General features: G+C 42.5%; 1 protein-coding gene across 1 annotated transcript; it reads right to left on the bottom strand.

Annotated features, from left to right (window-relative positions):
• Positions 1-5024: 5024 nt before the first annotated feature.
• On the bottom strand, positions 5025-13880 carry PRRT1 (proline rich transmembrane protein 1). The gene is made up of 4 exons (XM_069746385.1): positions 13458-13880; positions 12225-12544; positions 11764-11940; positions 5025-7968 (listed from the first exon to the last, which is right to left on the bottom strand). The coding sequence occupies exons 1-4, from the start codon at positions 13474-13476 to the stop codon at positions 7792-7794; spliced, it is 693 nt and encodes a 230-aa protein (XP_069602486.1). The 5' UTR covers positions 13477-13880; the 3' UTR covers positions 5025-7791.
• Positions 13881-23077: the final 9197 nt, after the last annotated feature.

Genomic DNA, 23077 nt, shown 5'->3' on the forward strand with positions numbered 1-23077 from the left:
GAAAACAGTACAGGGGTCAAGACATTTTATACAATGCTAATTTGTATTTAATAAATCATAAGTGGAACCCAACAAAATCTCCTGCCCTCATCGTTGGGGTCAGATATTCAACCCGTTTGCGGAAATCAAGGTCCGATGTAAGTCATTTCTCTTTTCGTAAATGGATAATGTTGCATAGTTCTTCTAAATACAAGCAACTTTTGCAATTTACCGCTTTTCAGTTGTTCTTGAGATACTAAGACTTTACATTTGTTTACAGTTCGTTGTCTTGGACACCGACCACCGCTGATAAATAACAGCAGGAAGAATTTAGTGCTTATAAGCTCTTTTCTATTGATCATGGAAGCTTGCGAAGATCACTGTAGGTTGCTGTTACCTCCGAATACCAGCCAGCTTCAGTGCAGCGTTTACAAGCTAGACAGCAACAGTGGTCGGTCTCCTAGGCAACAAACTGTAAACAAAAGAATTGTGTTCATATCTCAAGAACAGCTGTAAATTTTAATAAGTAGTAAATTGCAAAATTGGTAGTTCTTACAAGCACTATCCGGCAATATCCATCTTAAAGCCCAAAGACATCATCTTGAGAGAATGTGATTGTCCTGATGAGGCGAAGGGCGAGCGGACACCTCATGTACCGATATAGAAATGTGTTGTATAGAGGTGGAGGTTTGATCACTGAATAGGGTGAACACTAGAGGAAACCCACACAATGAGGTGGTACTAATGGTCTGTGACTCTGAAGCCTCAGCGTGGGCTTCATTCATGGCTGGGTCAGACTACATCGTTCCTTATGACTAAATTACGAAGATGGTTTTAGATTGTTATGTCACGTACCAGTTATTGTGGACGGTGTCGGCTGTTTCCGGATCCTATGTCTCCCACCTTGTTGGACAGTCCAGGCCCAAGCTTGGACCCCCCTAGGCTCTTAGGAAGAGTAAGAGAAAGCTTCTTGGGAAGATCAAAGGAAAAGGAAGAAAAGACACCTGTCCCTCAACCTTTTTTTTTGGCCTTCATGGTCTAAAGGACCTTCAGCAAAGCGGGTTCTGCCGACCACTTTAAAGTAATAACACTTACAATTTACTGTAGAGGTTATGGATGCACTGCTCATATCATGGACCATACATCTCAAAAAAAAAGTCCCCAAAGGCTGATTGTTGGTCAGTGGTCCTAGTGGCTGTCTCTTAGGGCTATGTGCACACATTAAGTATTTGCATCAGAAGTTTCTGTATCTCTTGGCAGGAAAATAGCTTCGTAAAATAGGCCGTGTTTTTTACATGCATTTCTGTTGCAGATTTTTCCACACACATTAGTATGGGTGAAATCTGCACCAAATCTACAAGTGACGTGTGCATTAGACTTCAGGAATCTTATTCATTTTGCTGGCACTTGTGAAACCTGCATTGAGCAGGAGATGAACACGATGACCCTGGAGGTCCCTTCCAACTCTAAGAATCTATGAAATCCTTCAGGGTTTGTGACAAATCTCCGCAGGAAAAAAAAAAAACAGACAGCAAAACTGGAAAATGTGCAGAGATCCTAAATATCAGGGTTGTATCATCAATACTGCCCCCTATGTACAAGAATATAACTACTATAATACTGCCCCCTATGTACAAGAATATAACTACTATAAAACTGTTCCTTTGTACAAGAATATAACTACTATAATACTGCCCCTATATACAAGAATATAACTACTATAATACTGCCCCTTATGTGCAAGAATATATCTACTATAATACTGCCCCCTATGTGCAAGAATATACTATAATACTGCCCCTATGTACAAGAATATAACTACTATAATACTGCCCCCTATGTACAAGAATATAACTACTATAATACTGCCCCCTATGTACAAGACTATAACTACTATAATACTGCCCCCTATGTACAAGACTATAACTACTATAATACTGCCCCCTATGTACAAGACTATAACTACTATAATACTGCCCCCTATGTACAAGAATATAACTACTATAATACTGCCCCCTATGTACAAGAATATAACTACTATAATATTGCCCCCTATGTACAGGAATATAACTACTATAATACTGCCCCCTATGTACAAGAATATAACTACTATAATACTGCCCCTATGTACAAGAATATACTATAATACTGCCCCTATGTACTAGAATATAACTACTATAATACTGCCCCCTATGTACAAGAATATAACTACTATAATACTGCCCCTACATACAAGAATATAACTACTATAATACTGCCCCTACATACAAGAATATAACTACTATAATACTGCTCCTATATACAAGAATATAGCTACTATAATACTGCCCCTATGTACAAGAATATAACTCATATAATACTGCCCCTATGTACAAGAATATAACTGCTATAATACTGCCCCTATGTACAAGAATATAACTACTATAATACTGCCCCTATGTACAAGAATATAACTGCTATAATACTGCTCCTATGTACAAGAATATAACTGCTATAATACTGCCCCTATGTACAAGAATATAACTGCTATAATACTGCCCCTATGTACAAGAATATAACTGCTATAATACTGCTCCTATGTACAAGAATATAACTACTATAATACTGCCCCTATGTACAAGAATATAACTACTATAATACTGCCTCTATGTACAAGAATATAACTACTATAATACTGCCCCTATGTACAAGAATATAACTACTATAATACTGCTCCTATGTACAAGAATATAGCTACTATATTACTGCTCCTATGTACAAGAATATAACTACTATAATACTGCTCCCGATATACAATATAACTCCCTGTGCCTCTTCCCGCTCCCTGTGCCCGCTCCGTGTGCCCGCTCCCGCTCCGTGTCCCCGCTCCCTGTGACCGCTCCGTGTGCCGCCTTTGCAGCAGATTGTGTGTTAATGTGTCGGTATGAATGAGCGCCTTCCCCTCTCTCTGCCAGAATCCTTTACTGATTTCATTGTGCGGCAATCTGCGTGTGTGGGAGTGGAGCGGCGGGCAGCATCTCTCCGCACAACATGAGGCGCCGGCAAATGTTTTCCTAATTCCCTTTGGTTCTGAGAAGTAAAAGAACACGGCACAGCTGGGGCCTTGTTACAGCGGACATTTTGTTAGAGCCACTTTTGCAAATTTGTCCAGGTACGATCCCGAAATCCATTCTATGCAAAAAATATTGTTGGTCGAAAAGGGGGGCCATCTAATGTACAAACAGTCCCTGGTGTCTCGCGGGTTAATTATATTCCCCTGATAACGCACGAGATATTAATATCTCTGATGTCTGAAGGGTTAAGAATTAACATTCCTGATTACTCGTACGTTCGTCAATAGAATCCCTGGTGTCCAGTGGGATAACCATTAGCAGCCGCCGTGTCATCATGTGGAATATTAAATGATATTCCTGGTGTCTAGTGGGTTAATCAATATTGTATGTGATGTGTAGAGTGCTACCATTCACCCCCCTTGTGTCAGGAATAAAAAGACGATCCCTGGTGTCTAGTTAATAGGAATGGTCTTTTTATTACTATCTGGGGGGGAAAATAAAAATTGTACTTGATGACTAACGTATTCACATTTGAACCTCTGGTGTCCAGGGGGGGTCGTAGAAAGAACAGTCTGGGTGTCTAGTGGGTTAGTAGTAATATCTATGATGTCTAAGGGATTATTATTTAAACCGCTGGTGTACAGTGCATTAATAATGTCCAGATCTAGTGGATTCACATTTAAACCCATGGCGTCTACTGGGTTCAGAAAAATAACAATCCTGGTGTCTAGTGGGTTAGTAAGTAGCGTTTATGATGTCTAGGTGATTAACATTTAAAACCCTGGGGCCTAGTGGGTTAATAAATAATATCCATATCTAAGAGACTAACATCTAAACCCATGGTGTCTAGTGGGTTAGTAGAAAGAACAGTCCTGGTGTCTAGTGGGTTAATAAGTAACATCTATGATGTCTTGCGGATTACCATTTAAACCGCTGGTGTATACTAGGTTAGTAAGTAGTGTCCACATACAGTGGATTAACATTTAAATCCCTGGTGCCTAGTGGGTTAATAATATCCATATCTAGGAGATTAGCATTTTAACCCCTGGTGTCTAGTGGGTTAATAAAAAGAAGAATATTGTTTATTAGTGGGTTAGTAAGTAACGTCTATGATGTCTAGGTGATTAACACTTAAACCCCTGGTTCCTAGTGGGTTAATAAAAAAGAACATTCCTTTTTTCTATTGAGCTATAAACAACGATCATGAAGTCTAGGGGGGCTACCATCTAAGACCCCTGGTATGTAGTGGGTTAGTAAATAATGCCTATAGTGTCTAGGGGGGTTACCGTTTCATGTGTAATGCATTAATAAACAATTATCTTGCTGTTTTTTAGTGGAATACTATTTATTATAACGGTCTCCACTGAGTTAATTACAGTCCTGGTGTCTAGTGGGCATGATGTGTAATATATAAAACAGCCTTTGATTCCTAGAAAGTCAATATTGATAACCCTGGTGTCTAATGGGTTAATAATAATCGAACTCTTCTGGTTTCATTGGTTAATAGCATCCCTGGTGGCCTAGTGGTCACGTACCTGTCCTTTTTTTCAGGCATAATCACAGTATGTTTGTGCCCGATTTCTTCACACTACATTTGACTATTCCCATCATTGTCCTTGTGATATTTAGAACGTGAAGTCAAGAATTTTTACTGTTTGATCTTAACTTCCAGCTTGTCTTATACTCCAGAGCTGCATTCAAAATTCTGCCGATCTCCAGCCATTCTGGCAGGTCTTTACCTGTCCTCTGTTCTGCCCGGAGCATTGTGGGAAATGTAGTTTGGTGTACAGAAAACGATATTTTCCCCAGTAGTCCTATTTTCTTGTATCGCAAACTGTCACTAAAATCTCCAGGTGACAAACATGGTAAAATCAGTGCGTGAAAGGTCCTGGGAGGGCAGTAGTGAAGCTACAATTTCAGGTTCTTAAAAAAAAAAAAAGTTATTTTCAATTCCCCCCCCCCCCCCCCCCCAACGAATGTTACAGAAGCCGATGAAATACATTTTGGTTTTATTATCGATAATGCAGCTAATTAATCATTCCAAATGCTAATGAATAAATACCCACAATGCATCCCTCCAACCAAGAAATAAATAAGAATATTTAATCAGAACCATAAATATCTTTTTTTTTAATCTCCCAAAAATCACAGAAATAAACCGTCCCCTCCCTATAACACTGTCCTGAAATATAGCAGCTATCTCTTTATTACACACTCAGGCCGCTGCGTTCTCACGGTCACACTCACTGACCCACTAGTGGGCCCCTGACCCCCGGGGCTCGGCCGGCTACCAGGAGTCGTAGCCAAGCTTTCCTGCACCCGAAGCCATCGGTTCACTGCTCCGGCCCTGGACCTAAATACCCTAGGGCTTAGACCAAGCGGTTTTTGGCGCCCACCCCGCACCCGGGTCACATGCCCTATAAGCCCCCTCCGCTAACTATGCCCCCAAGGTGACACTCAGCTGCAGGGCACCATGGCTAGTTATTGTTAGGAATGAGGGGTACAATCAACGTTACCCAATATTAATGCTCGGGCTCTGTTCACATTGGCGTTATACTGCATTCTGTTGGAGTGACAGTGGTTTTAAAGTCAATTATAACTCAATGAGATCAATTAAAAAATGGACTCGTCGTGGCTCCTTTAAGAACAGAGGTCAAGTCTTAAATATTATATATCTGGTTTAGGCATGTATTTATTTTTTTCTTATTTATTTTATTTAGATGTATTTTTTATTTTTTAATGTATTTCTTTTTACTTTATTAATTTTCTTTTAATTAATTTTATTTATTTTCTTTTATTCATTTTTACTCTGTCTTCATTTATTTTAACTTTATTCATTTTATTTATTTTTTATTTTAATTTATTTGTCACTTATCTTTTCATTTATTTTCATTTATTTATTTTCTTTTTTTTTAATTTATTTTTACTTTATTCATTTTATTTCAATTAGATTTTTTACTTTCTTTTTTCTTTGTCACTGTCTTTTCTTTTTCTGTTCATTTATTTATTTTGTTTTTTTTATTTATTTTTACTTTATTCATTTTATTTTTATTATTTTTATATACTTTCTTTTTTTCTTTATCGTCACTGTCTTTTCTTTTTATTTTCATTTATTTATTTTTACTTTATGTTCTTTTTCTTTCATTTAAATTTTAACTTTATTTTCTTTTAATTTATTTTCTTTATTTTTTACAGCACCACTAGAAAAAAATGAAATCATTGCACTAATATTAGCTGGAAATGGGTCTATATAAATCCATTACGCAGCAATTTCACATTGGTGGTGCCCGTTTCTTACCCGCACCAGTCACGTGAACTTTTCCTGTGACCTAAATGTATCAAGTTCTGATGATAAAGATTCCAAAAATATCTCCATATTAGGGTTAGCGCACAAAAACCAATTAATCAGATTGTCGAGGTAACAGTTCCCCAGGGCAAAGAACAGAATAAAGACTACCTCGAAATTCTGCAAATAAAATCTGCGATACAGTAAAAGTCTTCTTATAAAAAAAAATTACCACCAATTCAACACCGGGCAAAAATATTCCCAATTGCAGCTCAGCCAGGAAAGTCATTTAGGCCCTTCCATACCCAAAAGTATAAAGTGCAGTATTGTCGGGGGGTCAGTGTCAGCGAGTGTTGACGACTCTACATCCTGGCCAAAATGTTAATAATTTGGCAACTCGGAGACCAAAGCTATTTGCTATATCCGGCTCCAGATTTCAAAAGTTTAGCCAAATTTTCTTTCTATAGGCACAGATCCCCGAACCCATAAAAAATAGGCAATGGCAGCATAAAAGTAAACTTCCGAAACTGAAGGTTAGGGGGCACAATTTTACTAATTAACCGTCATCGTGATCTATTGCCTTGTTGGCGCCTGCACTTGAGAGTCATCTTGTATAAACCCTTTCTTCCATATGGCTTATCATATCTTCTGCTGGTTTAGGTTGACCATAGACATTGGGTTCTGCTTGACAGACCTTGGACAATCCATCAATCTTCTGATGTCTACAAGGCTTGGAGATACCCTCAGAGATTTGGGCAGTTTGGTCCATTTTTACTCATTTGAACTATGGCCCACAATGACCAAGTCTAAGGCCAACTTGTCCCTAGGTCTCACATTCATTTCTAAAAATCTTCACTCACTCCTTGTAAAGTTCTCATGGCTGTCTCTCTCTCTGAAGGGCTACCTCCCATGTGACAGTCCACTTTTTATTTGATTTTTTTTTCCTGTATCCATTATGTCTCTCGTGCTATCTCCTGGAGTCTTTACTTCTCAGCCTCACTGTTCTTCTGCACCCTTAACACATAGCTGAAAAATACCCCCATGAAACTCCTATTTTACCCCATAATACCCTAAGATGGCACCTGTATTACTTAAAACGAGAGAGGGGGAATAGGATGGGAGCAGACGTAGAAGGTGAGAGAAGAGAGCACTGGGGTAGCGGGAAACACAGGAGAAGAGAGAGATGATATGAAGAGGTCAAACATGGTCAACCAAAGGGTGAATGGAAACCACGTAAAAAAAAACAAACGCGGAGAAATACACATAGGCAAAAAGGAGAAAGAAAGAAGGGAAGGAAGAACACAAGAAGGAAAAGAAATGAAAGGAAGACGTTAAAGAAGATGGAAAAAGTAATTTAAAAAGAGTCTAGAAAAAAAAAAAGAGGTTTGGAGATAGACGAGTTAAGAAAGTGCTGGGTGAGATCTTGGTGGCTTGGCCTGTACATCAGATGCCCCCAAGTCCCAGAGGGATAATTCAGTTACCCCAGTCATTGTCATGGTGCTGAGCTGCGATGATGATAACCACTGTGAGGATGGTGCACAGGACCATAGCAGCAATCCCCACTGCCAGGCTAATGAAGGAGAAGTTCCGGGCCTCACGAGAAGCGATTTCTGCAGACATGATGTCTCCACGAGCCAAAGCTGTCCTCACCTGTGGAGAAATTTGGAGATGAGATCAAATTATGGCCCTACTACTCTACCATTAAAGAACAAATGGTTGGCCTACATCTTTTGACATAAAAGAACAGATAACACTCATGAGTTTACCACCATCTACTTGGAGGAGGGTCAAAGAGAGTCTAGGGCTTGACTCCATAGCAGGAAAGTCTCCTCATTTGTGCTGGTTCATGCCACAATATCTGTACCATCCTAAAACCCTTGTAGGAGAGGAGGTAGTGTGATCTTCTTGGTACTGATAAACCATTTTATGACTCTAGATAGGAGGAACCCTGTCCAAAATGGGTCAATTGACTCAATTTGAACTGGGGACCTCAAGAGTCTATATTGGATCTAGGGTTCCTCAAGGCTTAAAAACTTTCTCTAGCTTCCCTTCTCCTTCGTAAAAATTTCTAGGGGTCAATAAGGAGGAGAACATCGTACCTATAACCCTCTCATCCCTTCCCCCATTTTTCCAGTGAGTATTCACTTTCTATTTCTATACAGTTTCTTCTCCACTCCATTAGACCATTCTTTTGTCGACAAAAATACTGACACCCTCAAGGCTCCTGGTCTTTTTTGTATTTCCTATTGTGCCATTATCTAATGGACCACACACATGTCGAATGATGTAATATTAGCTCACATCTGCAATTTTCAGTTGTGCGTAAACATTTTTAATTAAAAAAAAAAAAAAAAATACTGAATCAGTCAACCAAAAACCGATACGGAATTGGAGAGAGGAAACAGTCTGTTCTGCTACGATCTGATTTTCCACCCACTCACAGACACCAAGAAGGCTTACAAATCCTGCACAGAAATGACAAACCGACCGCTAAGAAACTATTAGGAAGCTGAACCTCCACCTACAGAGACAAATGAACACAACAAGCGTGCTCGATGAAGTCTTTACCTCCTGAACATCAAAAACATCCTAATCTCCAGCCAAAAACTGGACATGTTAGATCACGAGCTACAGAATGGCATCAATCAAAGTCTAAGGGAATATATTTTTTTTATATTTTTGGAAGACAGCCCATTTTCTTTTACAATCGCTAGCACATTTTAGAAAAAAAAATGCCACCTGCTAGGAGGAACATTTGGGGACAAAGCACACGGGAAAAAAAAAAAAAAGGAAAATGGAGAAAATGTCTTACAAATTAGGAAATGGAGGTCTATCAGGAGGAACGAATAATAAACACCAAATCAGATCATAATGCGCCATCCACCAATATAATAAGAAACAGTAGTAGGTGGTCTAGCCCAGGCATCGTGACAAAGCCAGTGGTCAATTTCTCTGGGAAAAGACTAGTTGGATTTCCCTACTGGTGATATCTAGTCAAGAAAGAGCAGCTGACCTGAAACATGGGTATGGAGAAAAGGAATCTGGCATTTTAAAATTGTGGGTTGATCGAGAACGTCTGACAGTGATCGTCCATCCACTCAATTCACCACAAAACTGTATACATTTTAAGGAACAGTAGACGGATTTGACCAGGAACCCTTAAATGTTCTTAGAGTTTTCCAAAAGTTGGCTGGATATATTTCTTTAGGTTATCAGGTAAACATTATACCCACCCCTGTGGGTGAGGACCATCCTAATGCCCTCTGGACTTCGACCATTGATTGCTCAACCACTCAGTGCACCAAAAAAAATAAAATAATAGTAGATGGACCCTGACATCATCCCCTGACCTTACCCCCGCTGTACTACAGAACGCCACTGACTGTCTGTCTGCAGTCTCCAACACCATGTCTGCTCTCTATCTGAAACTCAACCTCTCCAAAACTGAACTTCTTCTGCTCCCACTGTCTACTAACCTCCCTAAATCTGACATTTCCCTCTCTGTGGGTGGCACCATAATAACACCCCGGCAGCAGGCGCGCTGTCTTGGTGTTATGTTTGACTCCGATCTCTCCTTCACCTCCCATATACAATCTCTCACACGCTCGTGCCGCTTACACCTAAAGAACATCTCTAGAATTCGCCATTTTCTCACCATGGAAACAACAAAAACCCTCACTGTCGCCCTGATCCACTCCCGTCTGGACTACTGTAATGCTCTATTAATTGGCCTCCCCCGCACTCGACTTTCCCCTCTCTAGTCCATCCTTAATTCAGCAGCCAGGGTTGTCCATCTGGCTAATCGTTACTCGGACGCGTCCGCTCTTCGCCAGTCGTTACACTGGCTGCCCATTCATTACAGGATACAATTCAAAGTACTTGTTCTCACCCACAAAGCTCTCCACAGTGCGGCACCCCCATACATCTCCTCCCTCATTTCCGTCTATCGGCCTAGTCGATCTCTGTGCTCTGCAAATGACTTTTGACTGACCTCTGCACTAATCCGTACCTCCGACTCCAAGACTTCTCCCGCGCTGCGCCAATCCTCTGGAATGCTCTACCCCAAGATATTAGGACCATCCACAATTTGCTTAGTTTTAGGCGCTCGCTCAAAACACATTTGTTCAGAGCGGCCAATCACATTCACTAATCAAAGTTATTTCATGTGTGTGTGTGTAGCCCATTCACTACTTCCATCTATCCCCCACCCCCTGAAGATGGCTGGACCATCATTGTAAATACATCATTGTAAATACACACCTGTACTTTGTATCTCCCCCACCTCACTGTAGATTGTAAGCTCTCACGAGCAGGGTCGTCTTATTTCGCTTTAATTATTGTATTGTTAACGTTGTTACTTATGACTGTTGTGTTTGAAACTGTTAAACTGTAAAGCGCTGCGGAATATGTTGGCTCTATATAAATAAAGATTATTATTATTTTGTGTGAGAGCTGCACCAATCTTGACCATACAAACTCATTAGCTTTCTTCGAGATGCAACTGGTTGTATTCTGCTATTGGATATTTAGACATGGATTTTCGATGCCGACTGTAAGGATTGCGGGTTACGATTTACAACCCTTTTACTTCTTTGAGATGTTCCTCAACCAAGTAGAAGAACATCACCATGAATTTATGAAAAGATGTTCTAGCTTAAAAAAAAAAAATTATTGAAGGAAGTGTTTTTGGATAGTACTACTCGAGTCATATATTGCAGGTTATTCTTGTAATATTTGACCGATCAATGTACCCGAGGACCCTCCTAGGCTCTGATAACATCATAGCTGACAAAGGTCCAGCATTTCTATGTGACGTTACAGCAAATCACTTGCCTCTAGGTTCTACTTTTAGGGTTTGATTCAAACAGGTAACCCATGAGGTATCATGTACTACATGCCCATGTCTCATAACGATGGAGGGTGTAACATCAGAGCCCATTTTCTGATGAGCCCAATAAACTTCTTAGATAGTGGTCGGGCAAATGCACGTTTGGCCAACTGCTTTGACTCCCGACTCCATGATTTACATAAATTATTGGCTCAATCAAGACTCAAAAGACTAGTAAATCACTACTAGACTCCTCTGATGGACGCTTATGCCCTGAGGAAACAAAAGGATTGGGCACTGTACTTCCACCTGATCGTCCATTCTCCCCTCCGACATCATTGGTTGGGGAGAATCGGTAATGACAAGTCCAGATGACTTGATCTAATATGTAAAGCGGCCGTTTGAATACTAAGGAATTGTTTCCCAGAAATGATGACCCCCAGAGAGAAACCACAAGGTCTTCTAAGTAAAAAGTAGAAGATCTCTCGAGACGTGCTAACGCCTCATTCTTGTGTGGCTGAAGAAAGAGTGTTGGGCTATCCTTCTACATTTCATGGGACATAGCGATGGGGACTGATTGAATTAGACCCTCTAACCTCCCACCGAGGACCGCTCACCTGCACAGCCTTTATGATGGCAATAACTCCGGTGGGCCAGAAGCAGCAAATTGTGGTGAGCACAGCGATTGGCATATAGTCATGAGGAGGACGTCGGGGCTCTAATAAGGCCAGTCCTGGGGGGATCTGAGGAGGTGGGATCCCAGGCTGGGGAGGGACAGTTCCAGCTGGGTATTGCTGTTGGAAACATAACAAAAAGTTAATAGAAGAAAAATCTTGGGTACATTATTATGGCGATTACTACGATTTCCATAGGGGCTGTAAACCAGGTCTCCGAGGGTCCAAAATGAAGAATTTAAGGACGCATGCCATGCAAGAGTTTAGGAAAGCGGAGTGACAACCTCTGTGGACATTCTACTGGCAGTCATATTGGTTGCCACACGGTTTTGTCAGACCCGGAACTAGTGATGTTTAATATGATCTTCTACGCGCATATGGATACAAGTGTGATCTGTACTTACCGTTCCCATAGGATACACTGGGACGTAGGCTGTGCAGGGCTGCAGGTGCATGGGATACCCTGCTGGTTGTGGCACATACCCTCCAACTGGCAGGGTCCCCGTGGGAGTATGAGTCTGCACCACATATCCTTGTGGAGCTGGTGGTGCTCCAGTAAATGGGGTCTCCTGAACGTAGTTTAGAGCGTCCTGACGGGTAAGGGTAGCAGTGGTCGGCTGGGGTGGGGGATCATTATAACCTGGAATTACTCCATTGCAGGGACCCTCCCCCACCGGTTGGTTATAGGGTGGGGGTGAACTGTGGGGTCCAGAGTCCGGAGGGCCTGAAGGGATTGAAGAAGTAGAGCAAGAGGGGGCGAGAAAGAAGGAGAGGAAACTGTCAGTCACATCACTGGAGATAACAACCCCCTGGGGCAACAACAGGTCAGGACACACAAGAAGTGACAACCATAGAGATCCAAATATAGGCACGCATGATATATACAGGCGCTCCTTGGGGCCACAGAGGCTCCGATGGATGGAGGGATAGAAAGATGGAAACATAGAAAGATGGTAGATAGAAGATTAGATATACGGATGGACAGATATATGGATGATAGATAGTATATAATAGATAGCTATAGAGAGATAGATGATAGATAGATGATAGATAGGTAATAGATAGATAATAGATAGAATAAATATATGGATAAATAGATAATAGTCTAGATAGAAAGATGATAAAAAGACAATAGATAGATAACAGATAGAATAAATATATGGATGGATAGATATAGATGATAGATAATAGTCTAGATAGAAAGATGATAATAGAACGACAATAGATAGATCTAGATAGATGATAGAATAAATATATGGATGGATAGATGATGAATAGATAGAAAATACTATATATTCCCACCTATTAGTATTTGCCGTCCACCTACAGACAGGATATATAGCCATATTTAGGCTACTACCATGGCACCATGTAAATGGCCTAGCACACAGTGACCCCCATCCATTCCATCACAGCCCGCCTATCACTCCCCTCCGTGAGTCTCCAGCTGTGAACGGTGGTTATTTGGAGGGGATGATGAGGGTGATGAACATCAGACAGACATGAAGGCTTCAGACAGATGTCAGGTGCATGGAGCGTTCTCTATCATAAGAATTCGATCATTTACCCCCATAATAAAAAAAAAAACACCCCCCTCCATTATTTCCAATCCATGATGTCATCTGTATCCCCCTCACCTGTTTTCTCGCTGGACATGTCTTCTGGGGGGAGGGAGCAGTGCTGATTTTTTTAGGGGGGTCCTCGGATAGATGTGGCAGGATGGGGGGGTCTCTCCTCGCCCCCGCTCACCGTCTCCCCCCCTCTCAGAGGTTCTCTTCTGATCCTGCACCAATTCTTTCTGCAGCAGCCTGTCTACCTCCCTCCCTCGGTTCTCCTCCTCCTCCTCTGATTCTCTCACCCCCTCTCCTTTCCTCCTGTGATTTCCCTCCTCTTCCCTGTAATTCTCTTTTTCTGTGTCCCCCCACTGTTCCTGTCTTCTCCTCCTCCCAATATTCTCCCTCTACTTCCACTTCACTTTCCCCTCCTTCTGTTCCCTGGGTTCCTCTGTAGTTCTCTCTCCTATTTCTTCTTCTCCTTCTAAAGGTCACATTCATTCATTCGTCACAGAGAACAATGGGTTAATCTCAAATATTGTGTCAACAATGGCAATGACGACCCCGTTCCTTCTCTGAGGGATAGAGGGCGGTGGGGAGTCCAGATATTGGTCCTTAAGATCCTTGTCACATCATTACTCTCCAGGCGGTTACATGTTGGGAAGAGACGGGAACGTTTGATCCTTCAAGATCCTACACAACCTAAAGTCTCCATCTCCAGGAACAAGGACATTTTAATTTGTAGTAGAGTTGAAACGACAGACTGTGATAATCATAGACAATATGCAACATTTCCAGACGACATAGGCAGGAGCCAAAGGGAATCCACAGGTAACAGGTTCAGGTGTAGGACTGTGACCCAAACATCTCCTGGCCTAGATGACCTCCTGAAACCATCACCGTCTCCATTCATCCATTGCAGGAGATGGAAAGCGCCAACCAATTTTGGGCACAAGTACAACTGGCCCTAATATCTCTCAGTGACCAGTCATTACTAATATCAACATCCTATGCTATCTAAGGACAAAGGTGGGCAACTACCTTCGTAGGACCACTTTTTGGTTCATCACTTCTTAGCTAAATTCACCCCCAAATCCAGCACTTGTCTTAAGACAATGGTGTGATGGCCCTTTATCATTCCGTATTAGATGACCATATTAGGGTCACTTAGTACCTAGAATATAACTGCTATAATACTGCCCCTATGTACAAGAATATAACTGCTATAATACTGCCCCATATGTACAAGAATATAACTACTATAATACTGCTCCTATGTACAAGAATATAACTACTATAATACTGCCCCATATGTACAAGAATATAACTACTATAATACTGCCCCTATGTACAAGAATATAACTACTATAATACTGCCCCATATGTACAAGAATATAACTACTATAATACTGCCCCTATGTACAAGAATATAACTACTATAATACTGCCCCATATGTACAAGAATATATCTACTATAATACTGCCCCTATGTACAAGAATATATCTACTATAATACTGCCCCTATGTACAAGAATATAACTACTATAATACTGCCCCATATGTACAAGAATAGAACTACTATAATACTGCTCCTATGTACAAGAATATAACTACTATAATACTGCTCCTATGTACAAGAATATAACTACTATAATACTGCCCCTATGTACAAGAATATAACTACTATAATACTGACCTTCTGTACAAGAATATAACCACTATAATACTGCCCCTATGTACAAGAATATAACCACTATAATACTGCCCCTATGTACAAGAATATAACTACTATAATACTGCCCCTATGTACAAGAATATAACTACTATAATACTGCCCCTATGTACAAGAATATAACTACTATAATACTGCTCCTATGTACAAGAATATAACTACTATAATACTGCCCCTATGTACAAGAATATAACTACTATAATACTGCTCCTATATACAAGAATATAACTACTATAATACTGCTCCTATATACAAGAATATAACTACTACTAGATGGTGGCCCGATTCTAACGCATCGGGTATTCTAGAATATGCATGTCCACGTAGTATATTGCCCAGCAACGTAGTATATTGCCCAGTTACGTAGTATGTTGCCTAGTGACGTAGTATATTGCCTAGTGACGTAGTATATTGCGCAGCCACGTAGTATATTGCCCAGCGACATAGTATATTGCCCAGTTACGTAGTATATTGCACAGCCCACGTAGTATATTGCCCAGTCACGTAGTATATTGCGCAGCTACGTAGTATATTGCCCAGTCACGTAGTATATTGCCCAGTCACGTAGTATATTGCCCAGCCACGTAGTATATTGCCCAGTGACGTAGTATATTGCCCAGTGACGTAGTATATTGCCCAGTTATGTAGTATGTTGCCTAGTGACGTAGTATATTGCGCAGCCACATAGTATATTGCCCAGTTACGTAGTATACAGCACAGAGCCACGTAGTATATTGCAGTCACATAGTATATTGCCCAGTCACGTAGTATGTTGCCTAGTGACGTAGTATATTGCCCAGTGATGTAGTATATTGCCCAGTCACGTAGTATATTGCCCAGTGACGTAGTATATTGCCCAGTCACATAGTATATTGCCCAGCGACGCAGTATATTGCCCAGTCACGTAGTATATTGGCCAGTCACGTAGTATATTGCCTAGTGACGTAGTATATTGCCCAGTGACGTAGTATATTGCCCAGTGACGTAGTATATTGCCCAGTCACGTAGTATATTGCCCAGCCACATAGTATATTGCCCAGTGACGTAGTATACAGCACAGAGCCACGTAGTATATTGCACAGCGACGTAGTATATTGCGCAGCCACGTAGTATATTGCCCAGCCACGTAGTAGATTGCCCAGCCACGTAGTATATTGCCCAGTGACGCAGTATATTGCCCAGTTACGTAGTATATTGCCCAGTGGCGTAGTATACAGCACAGAGCCACGTAGTATATTGCCCAGTTACGTAGTATATTGCCCAGTTACGTAGTATATTGCCCAGTGGCGTAGTATACAGCACAGAGCCACGTAGTATATTGTCCAGTCACGTAGTATATTGCCCAGCCACGTAGTGTATTGCCCAGCGACGCAGTATATTGCCCAGTCATGTAGTATATTGGCCAGTCACGTAGTATATTGCCTAGTGACGTAGTATATTGCCCAGTGACGTAGTATATTGCCCAGTGACGTAGTATATTGCCCAGCCACGTAGTATATTGCCCAGCCACGTAGTATATTGCCCAGTTACGTAGTATATTGCCCAGTGGCGTAGTATACAGCACAGAGCCACGTAGTATATTGCCCAGTTACGTAGTATATTACTCAGTGACGTAGTATATTGCCCAGTGACGTAGTATACAGCACAGAGCCACGTAGTATATTGTCCAGTCACGTAGTATATTGCCCAGCCACGTAGTATATTGCCCAGCCACGTAGTATATTGCCCAGTTACGTAGTATATTACTCAGTGACGTAGTATATTGCCCAGTGACGTAGTATACAGCACAGAGCCACGTAGTATATTGCACAGCGACGTAGTATATTGCGCAGCCACGTAGTATATTGCCCAGCCACGTAGTATATTGCGCAGTTACGTAGTATATTGCCCAGTGGCGTAGTATACAGCACAGAGCCACGTAGTATATTACTCAGTGACGTAGTATATTGCCCAGTGACGTAGTATACAGCACAGAGCCACGTAGTATATTGTCCAGTCACGTAGTATATTGCCCAGCCACGCAGTATATTGCCCAGCCAGGTTTGTCACAGGTTAAAAGATAAAAAACATGTACTCACCTTTCCGAGGGCCCCTTGTAGTCCACGGCAGCTTCCAGTCCCAGGGTTGGTATGAGCGCAGGACCTGTGATGACATCGTGGTCACATGACCGTGATGTCATGGCAGGTTCTTCTCCCATACCATCTTTGCCACCGGAACCTGCAACGGAAGATGGCGGCCGGCGCGAGCGACTACGGAGGGTGAGTATAGCAGGTTTTTTTATTTTTTATTATTATTATTTTTATTTTTAACATTACATATTTTACTATTGATGCCGCATAGGCAGTGTCAATAGTAAAAAGTTGGGGACACACAGGGTTAATAGCGGCGGTAACGGTGTGCGTTACCTGCGGCATAACGCGCTCCGTTACCACCGGCATTAACCCTGTGTTAGCGGTGACCGGAGGGGAGTATGCGGGCGACAGGCAGTGACTGCGGGGAGTAAGGAGCGGCCATTTTCTTCCGGACTGTGCCCGTCGCTGTTTGGTCGCAGCAGCCATGACAGGCAGCGAATGAATATCCGTGACAGAAAGAAAGAAGGAAGGACAGACGGAATTGTGACGCCCAAGAGACCGGGATACCCAGCACCGGACCAATGGGGTCTGTCTCTTGAGGGGGATGTCACGGGTGGCTTGACCCGGTGCTGTGGCCTCAGGCAATGCACAGTGTAAGGGGTATCGTGAGGGGACAGGCACTTACTTGATCAGCAGCAGGTTCTCCCAGCGGCGATGATCCCGATCCTGGATAGATGGCTATTGTCCAAATGAAAGACTGAGGCACTGAAACGTTTAACCAGTTTACTTTAACATAAAAGGATTTACAACCAGTCCTGTCACCGGAGTCTGTATGGGAACTCTTAGTTACTTTGACCCTGCCGGGGTCTTCGCCTCTTATTGTGCGCAATTTCTGTGTGGCCCTGCTGCTGTATGTGAACTGGCTGCCGGCCCAATCTGTCCCCTCCGGGTCCTGGTTCGACGGGCAACCCGAGTCCTTTTATCGGCTTACCCCCTCCGGGAGTACCGCTGAACTCTGTGTCTGATGCTGCGTCCGGCCCTAGTGAAGCTGATATCACCTCACGTTTTTCCGGTTGCTGTATTATATATAATGAATACAGCCACGGATCCGGTATCCGTCTTTGCGCCTGTTCTGGGTAGTGATTAATGCTACCCGGTTCTCACAATGTCCCTTTTCTCTGTCCCTCTTCTCCTCAGGCCGGTGATTTGGGCCTGGAAACCGTCATAGGGCTGTTAGAAATTCAGCTGTATGACCTCTCACTATCAGCTCCTTAGCCCAACTGCCATTTCTTCTCTCAGACCAGAATAGATTAAGGGGAGTCTCTGGAGCTCCCCCTTCTGGCTGGAGGTGGTAGTGCAGTTTTGCTATTTTAGTATTTGTGTCTAGTGTCAGTAACTATTTTTGTGGCAAATACCCCTAGGGGTGCCACATTCCCCCTTAGTTAAGAACAGTACTCCGGGACTGTGGGACGATAACATTTTGAAATAACAATTAATATGTACAGAGTCTTAAAACTGAAAAGTTACAAAAACCACTCAAGGAAACAAAAATAGAGTTCTGTAAAAAGTCACTTCAAATAGTGTCCATTAATACAGTTCTACCCTTGAAGGTACTCAATATAAAGTCTAAAGAAAGTTCAAAAAGAGCAAAAAGCAAAGTTCAAAAAGCAGTCTTTCCGGAGCTTTGATTTAGTGCCTCCGGGCTGATAACAAGTTCAAGAATATGCAAGAAGTTCATACAGACAAGTCTCTGTAGGTACTGGGCTTAAACGTTGCAGACTGATAACAATGACTATACTACATTTTCTGTTTAACTATATACGGCATAACATATATACAATTCACATTATGAGCTTTATAGTTGGTAATCTGCATACCTGGCCGGTAATTGACCCTGGGTACTACGCTGTGATCTACGTAATAACGGTATCTCTTCATGTGGAGTACTACTGTCTACTGCGGATGTAGTATCTGCCCGCTCTGCTAAAGATAATTCCATAACTATGGAGTTGGCAAGTCCACCGTGAATGGGATTACTCTTTTCAGGAATCTGTTCTTCCTGGCCTGGAACCTCCTGTAGTACGGGGTCAGCCTCTTCCTGTCTTGGGACTTCTGGTATTGGGTTCGGTGTTGGATAAAAGGCCACCATGGGAACCACTACTGCACCATGGTATGTTAGTAGGGTTTTGGGAAAGTTTCCTATACAGGTGTGATACACTTCCTCTTCTTTTTCCTTTACTGGTTGAACCTGTATGGGTTGAATAACTTCTGGTTCTGGCTGGACAACGTCTGGCTCTTTCAATGCTTCCGGACATAATTTAAGATTGTCTCTTGACACTAGTACAGATGTTAAGCCTCCGTTTTTGCTAATGAGACACATTTTAGGATTATCCACTCTTGTTGGTAAAACTGTGTAGGGTACGGCTTCCCACTGATTGTCAAGTTTATTGGTTCGACGATTTCTCTTGAGCACTTGGTCACCCGGTCTTAATGGGGTCGCTAGAGCATTCTGGTTGAAAGTTCGCTCTTGTCTTTCTCTAGTTTGCTGAAGGCTTCTTTCCACACTCTCTTGCACTTGGCGATACTGCTTTTGCCGTATGATATCCCAATTGGAGTCTTGAACTTCTGCGTCTGGTTTCAGAATTCCCATTTCTAGATCGATTGGTAATTGGCCAGGTCTTGCACGCATAAGATAAGCTGGGGTGCAGTTGGTGGAGCTCACCGGGACATGATTATACAGATCCACCAAGTCAGGCAATTTCTCTGGCCATTGATTCCTTTCTGTCTCAGGTAAAGTCTTTAGTAGGTCTATTACAATATGGTTCATCTTCTCGCATAAGCCGTTTGTTTGTGGATGATAGGCCGTCGTCCTGATCTTTTTGCAACCATACATATTACAGAATTCTCTGAAGATCTCTGATTCAAAGGCTGTACCTTGGTCGGTGAGAACCTGTTCCGGATATCCATGAGGTCTACAAAAGTACGTTTGGAACGCTTTGGCTGCTGTTTTTGCTGTCAGATCTTTTACGGGTACTACTACCAAGAAGCGTGAATAATGGTCCACGATGGTCAAGGCATAGACATAGCCGGACCGGCTTGGTATTAACTTCACGTGGTCTATGGCTACAAGTTTAAGTGGTTGTTTGGTGATTATGGGCTGCAGTGGTGCTCTTTGGTTCTTTTGATCGTTTCTTCTGAGGTTGCACGGGCCACAATTTCTGCACCACTGTTCGATTGATTTTCTCATCCCGACCCAATAAAATCTTTCTCTTAGAAGTACTTCTAACTTTTTCCAACCAAAGTGACTAGCACCATTATGGTAAGCTTCGAGGACCATCTTGACATCTTGTTTAGGCACGATAATCTGCCAAACCAATTCATGTGTTTTCGGATTGGTGTACCTTCTACAGAGCTTCCCTTGATACAGGAACATTTTGCCTCTCTCTTTCCAGAGTTGATGCGTCTCTTCTGGGGCATCCTCATCGGGATATGCACTTTGCTCAGTTAACAGTTCCTTCACCAACTTCACAGCCGGATTGCTGTCTTGGGTGTCAGCCCATCTATGGTGTGCTAACGGATTAAAATTCACCTCTTGTTGTTTCTGATAGGTACTTGACTGATGATGTTTTGCCTTGGGATGATGGAAGGCTGGTAGTTCAATTTCTTCAAGCTCCCCCGTTTCTTCTTCTACATCTCTCAAGTGTGGCATCCGGGATAGGGCATCGGCATTTCCATTCTTGCGACCTGCTCGATACTTGATCTTGAAGTTGTAATTAGATAACCGGGCTATCCATCGCTGTTCTAACGCACCTAATTTGGCTGTGTCCAGGTGGGTCAACGGATTGTTGTCAGTATAGACAATAAATTCTGCAGCGGCCAGATAGTGTTTGAAACGTTCCGTCACAGCCCAAACTACTGCCAGTAGTTCCAATTTGAAGGAGCTATAATTTTCTGGATTTCTTTCAGTAGGCCGGAGCTTTCTACTTGCAAAGGCGATGACTTTCTCCCGACCTTCTTGCTTTTGTGACAGCACCGCTCCTAGTCCCACATTACTGGCATCGGTGTAGAGGATGAAAGGTTGATGGTAATCTGGGTATGCCAGAACCTCTTCTCCGGTTAGTGCCTTCTTTAGTTGTTCAAAGGAGTCTTCCCTTTCGTCGTTCCACTGGAAAGGAGGGTTTCGGTTTGAAGGTTTCTTCGTCTGCCCTACCAAGGCGTCTTGCAAGGGTGCTGCCAACTTGGTAAATCCTTTTATAAATCTGCGATAGTAACCCACCAATCCCAGGAATTGCCTCACTTCTTTTGCGCTGGTAGGTCTTGGCCAATCCCTTATGGCGCTTATTTTCTCGGGATCTGGTGCTACTCCCTCCGAACTCACGATGTGTCCCAGGTACTGTACCTTTGGCTTGAGAAGGTGACATTTGGATGGCTTGACTTTCATGCCATACCTGGATAAGGCTTCGAACACTTCTGCCAGGTCTATTAAGTGTTGTTCGTAAGTCTTTGAGTAGACGATCACATCATCTAGGTACAGGAGGACGGTCTCGAAGTTCTTGTGTCCGAGGCAGCATTCCATCAGCCGCTGGAAGGTACCGGATGCATTGCAGAGTCCGAACGGCATGCGATTAAATTCACTTAGACCCATTGGTGTGGTGAATGCCGTCTTTTCCTTATCTCTCTCAGCCACAGGGACTTGCCAATACCCGCTTGTTAAGTCTAAGGTGGAAAAATAATTAGCAGATTTCAAAGCAGTTAAGGACTCTTCTATCCTAGGCAAGGGGTAGGCGTCTTTATGGGTGATGTTATTAATCTTCCGGTAGTCTACGCACATTCTCATGGTTCCGTCCTTTTTTTTGACAATCACTAGAGGGGCCGCCCAGGGGCTACAGCTGTCTCTTATTACCCCGGCCTGTTTCATTTCCCTCAGCATATCTTTTGCACATTGATAGTGAGCGGGCGGTATGGGTCTATATCTTTCTTTTATTGGGGGATGGTCACCTGTGGGGATTGTGTGTTCTACCCCTTCTATCCGTCCGAAGTCCAATGGGTGTTTACTGAAGACTTGTTCATATTCCGTCACTAGCCTATACACCCCTTGTTTTTGATGGGTAGGTGTTGAATTTATGCCCACGTGTAGCTGTTGGCACCAATCCTCCATTTCTCCATCTGAGCCATTGCCTTCCACCTGACAGGTTGGTTCTAAGGGCTCAATGGTTGTGATGGCATTGTTGTCAACAGTATATAGCTTTGCCATTGTAGCATACCTTGGCAAAGTGACCTCTTCCTCTCCACAGTTCAAAAGTCGTACCGGCACTCGTCCCCGGTGTACCTCGACTATCCCTTGTGCTGTGAGTATAGTGGGCCTGCTGTCGGTGTACACTGGTTCTATTAAGGCTTGATAATCTCGTCCCTTAGTACCAATGGCTGCTCTACACCATACCAGCATTTCTGTTTTTGGTGGGATTACAATAGACGTTGGATCACTTACCCTCACACTGCCGATTTCTCCACCTGCAACTTCTACCTGTTGCCTTAACATCAATACTTTTATTTCCCTCCGGAGAACTCTCTGCTGGCAGGATTGGGCAGTTTCAGCAATTTGCTGTAAGACAGAAATGACTTCGGAAAAGCAGTTCTCTAACACATTCATTCCTATCAATACAGTTGGTTCACAGTTCCGCCGGTCAACATCAACAACAATTATACCCTGTTTCTTCAGTTCTACTTTACCAATCTTTATGGTCATCTCCCTGAATCCTAGTTTCGGTACCAACTTACCATTACTGGCCCATATATCTAGTTCAACATCAGAGGGCCCTTTATCAATATCTGCATCAGCCCAGTACCTCTTATAAAGGATATACGGTATAGATGAAATCTGGGAACCTGTGTCCAGCAAA

Source organism: Ranitomeya imitator, chromosome 2 (assembly GCF_032444005.1).
Source record: "Ranitomeya imitator isolate aRanImi1 chromosome 2, aRanImi1.pri, whole genome shotgun sequence".
Classification (NCBI taxonomy): Eukaryota; Metazoa; Chordata; class Amphibia; order Anura; family Dendrobatidae; genus Ranitomeya; species Ranitomeya imitator.

Excerpts from the sequence above, each read along its gene's own strand:
- PRRT1 (XM_069746385.1), bottom strand. Across the intron at positions 11,941-12,224 it reads CAGTGTATCCTATGGGAACG|CAATACCCAGCTGGAACTGT; the intron begins GTAAGTACAGAT and ends TGTTTCCAACAG. Across the intron at positions 7,969-11,763 it reads CCATCATAAAGGCTGTGCAG|GTGAGGACAGCTTTGGCTCG; the intron begins GTGAGCGGTCCT and ends ATTTCTCCACAG.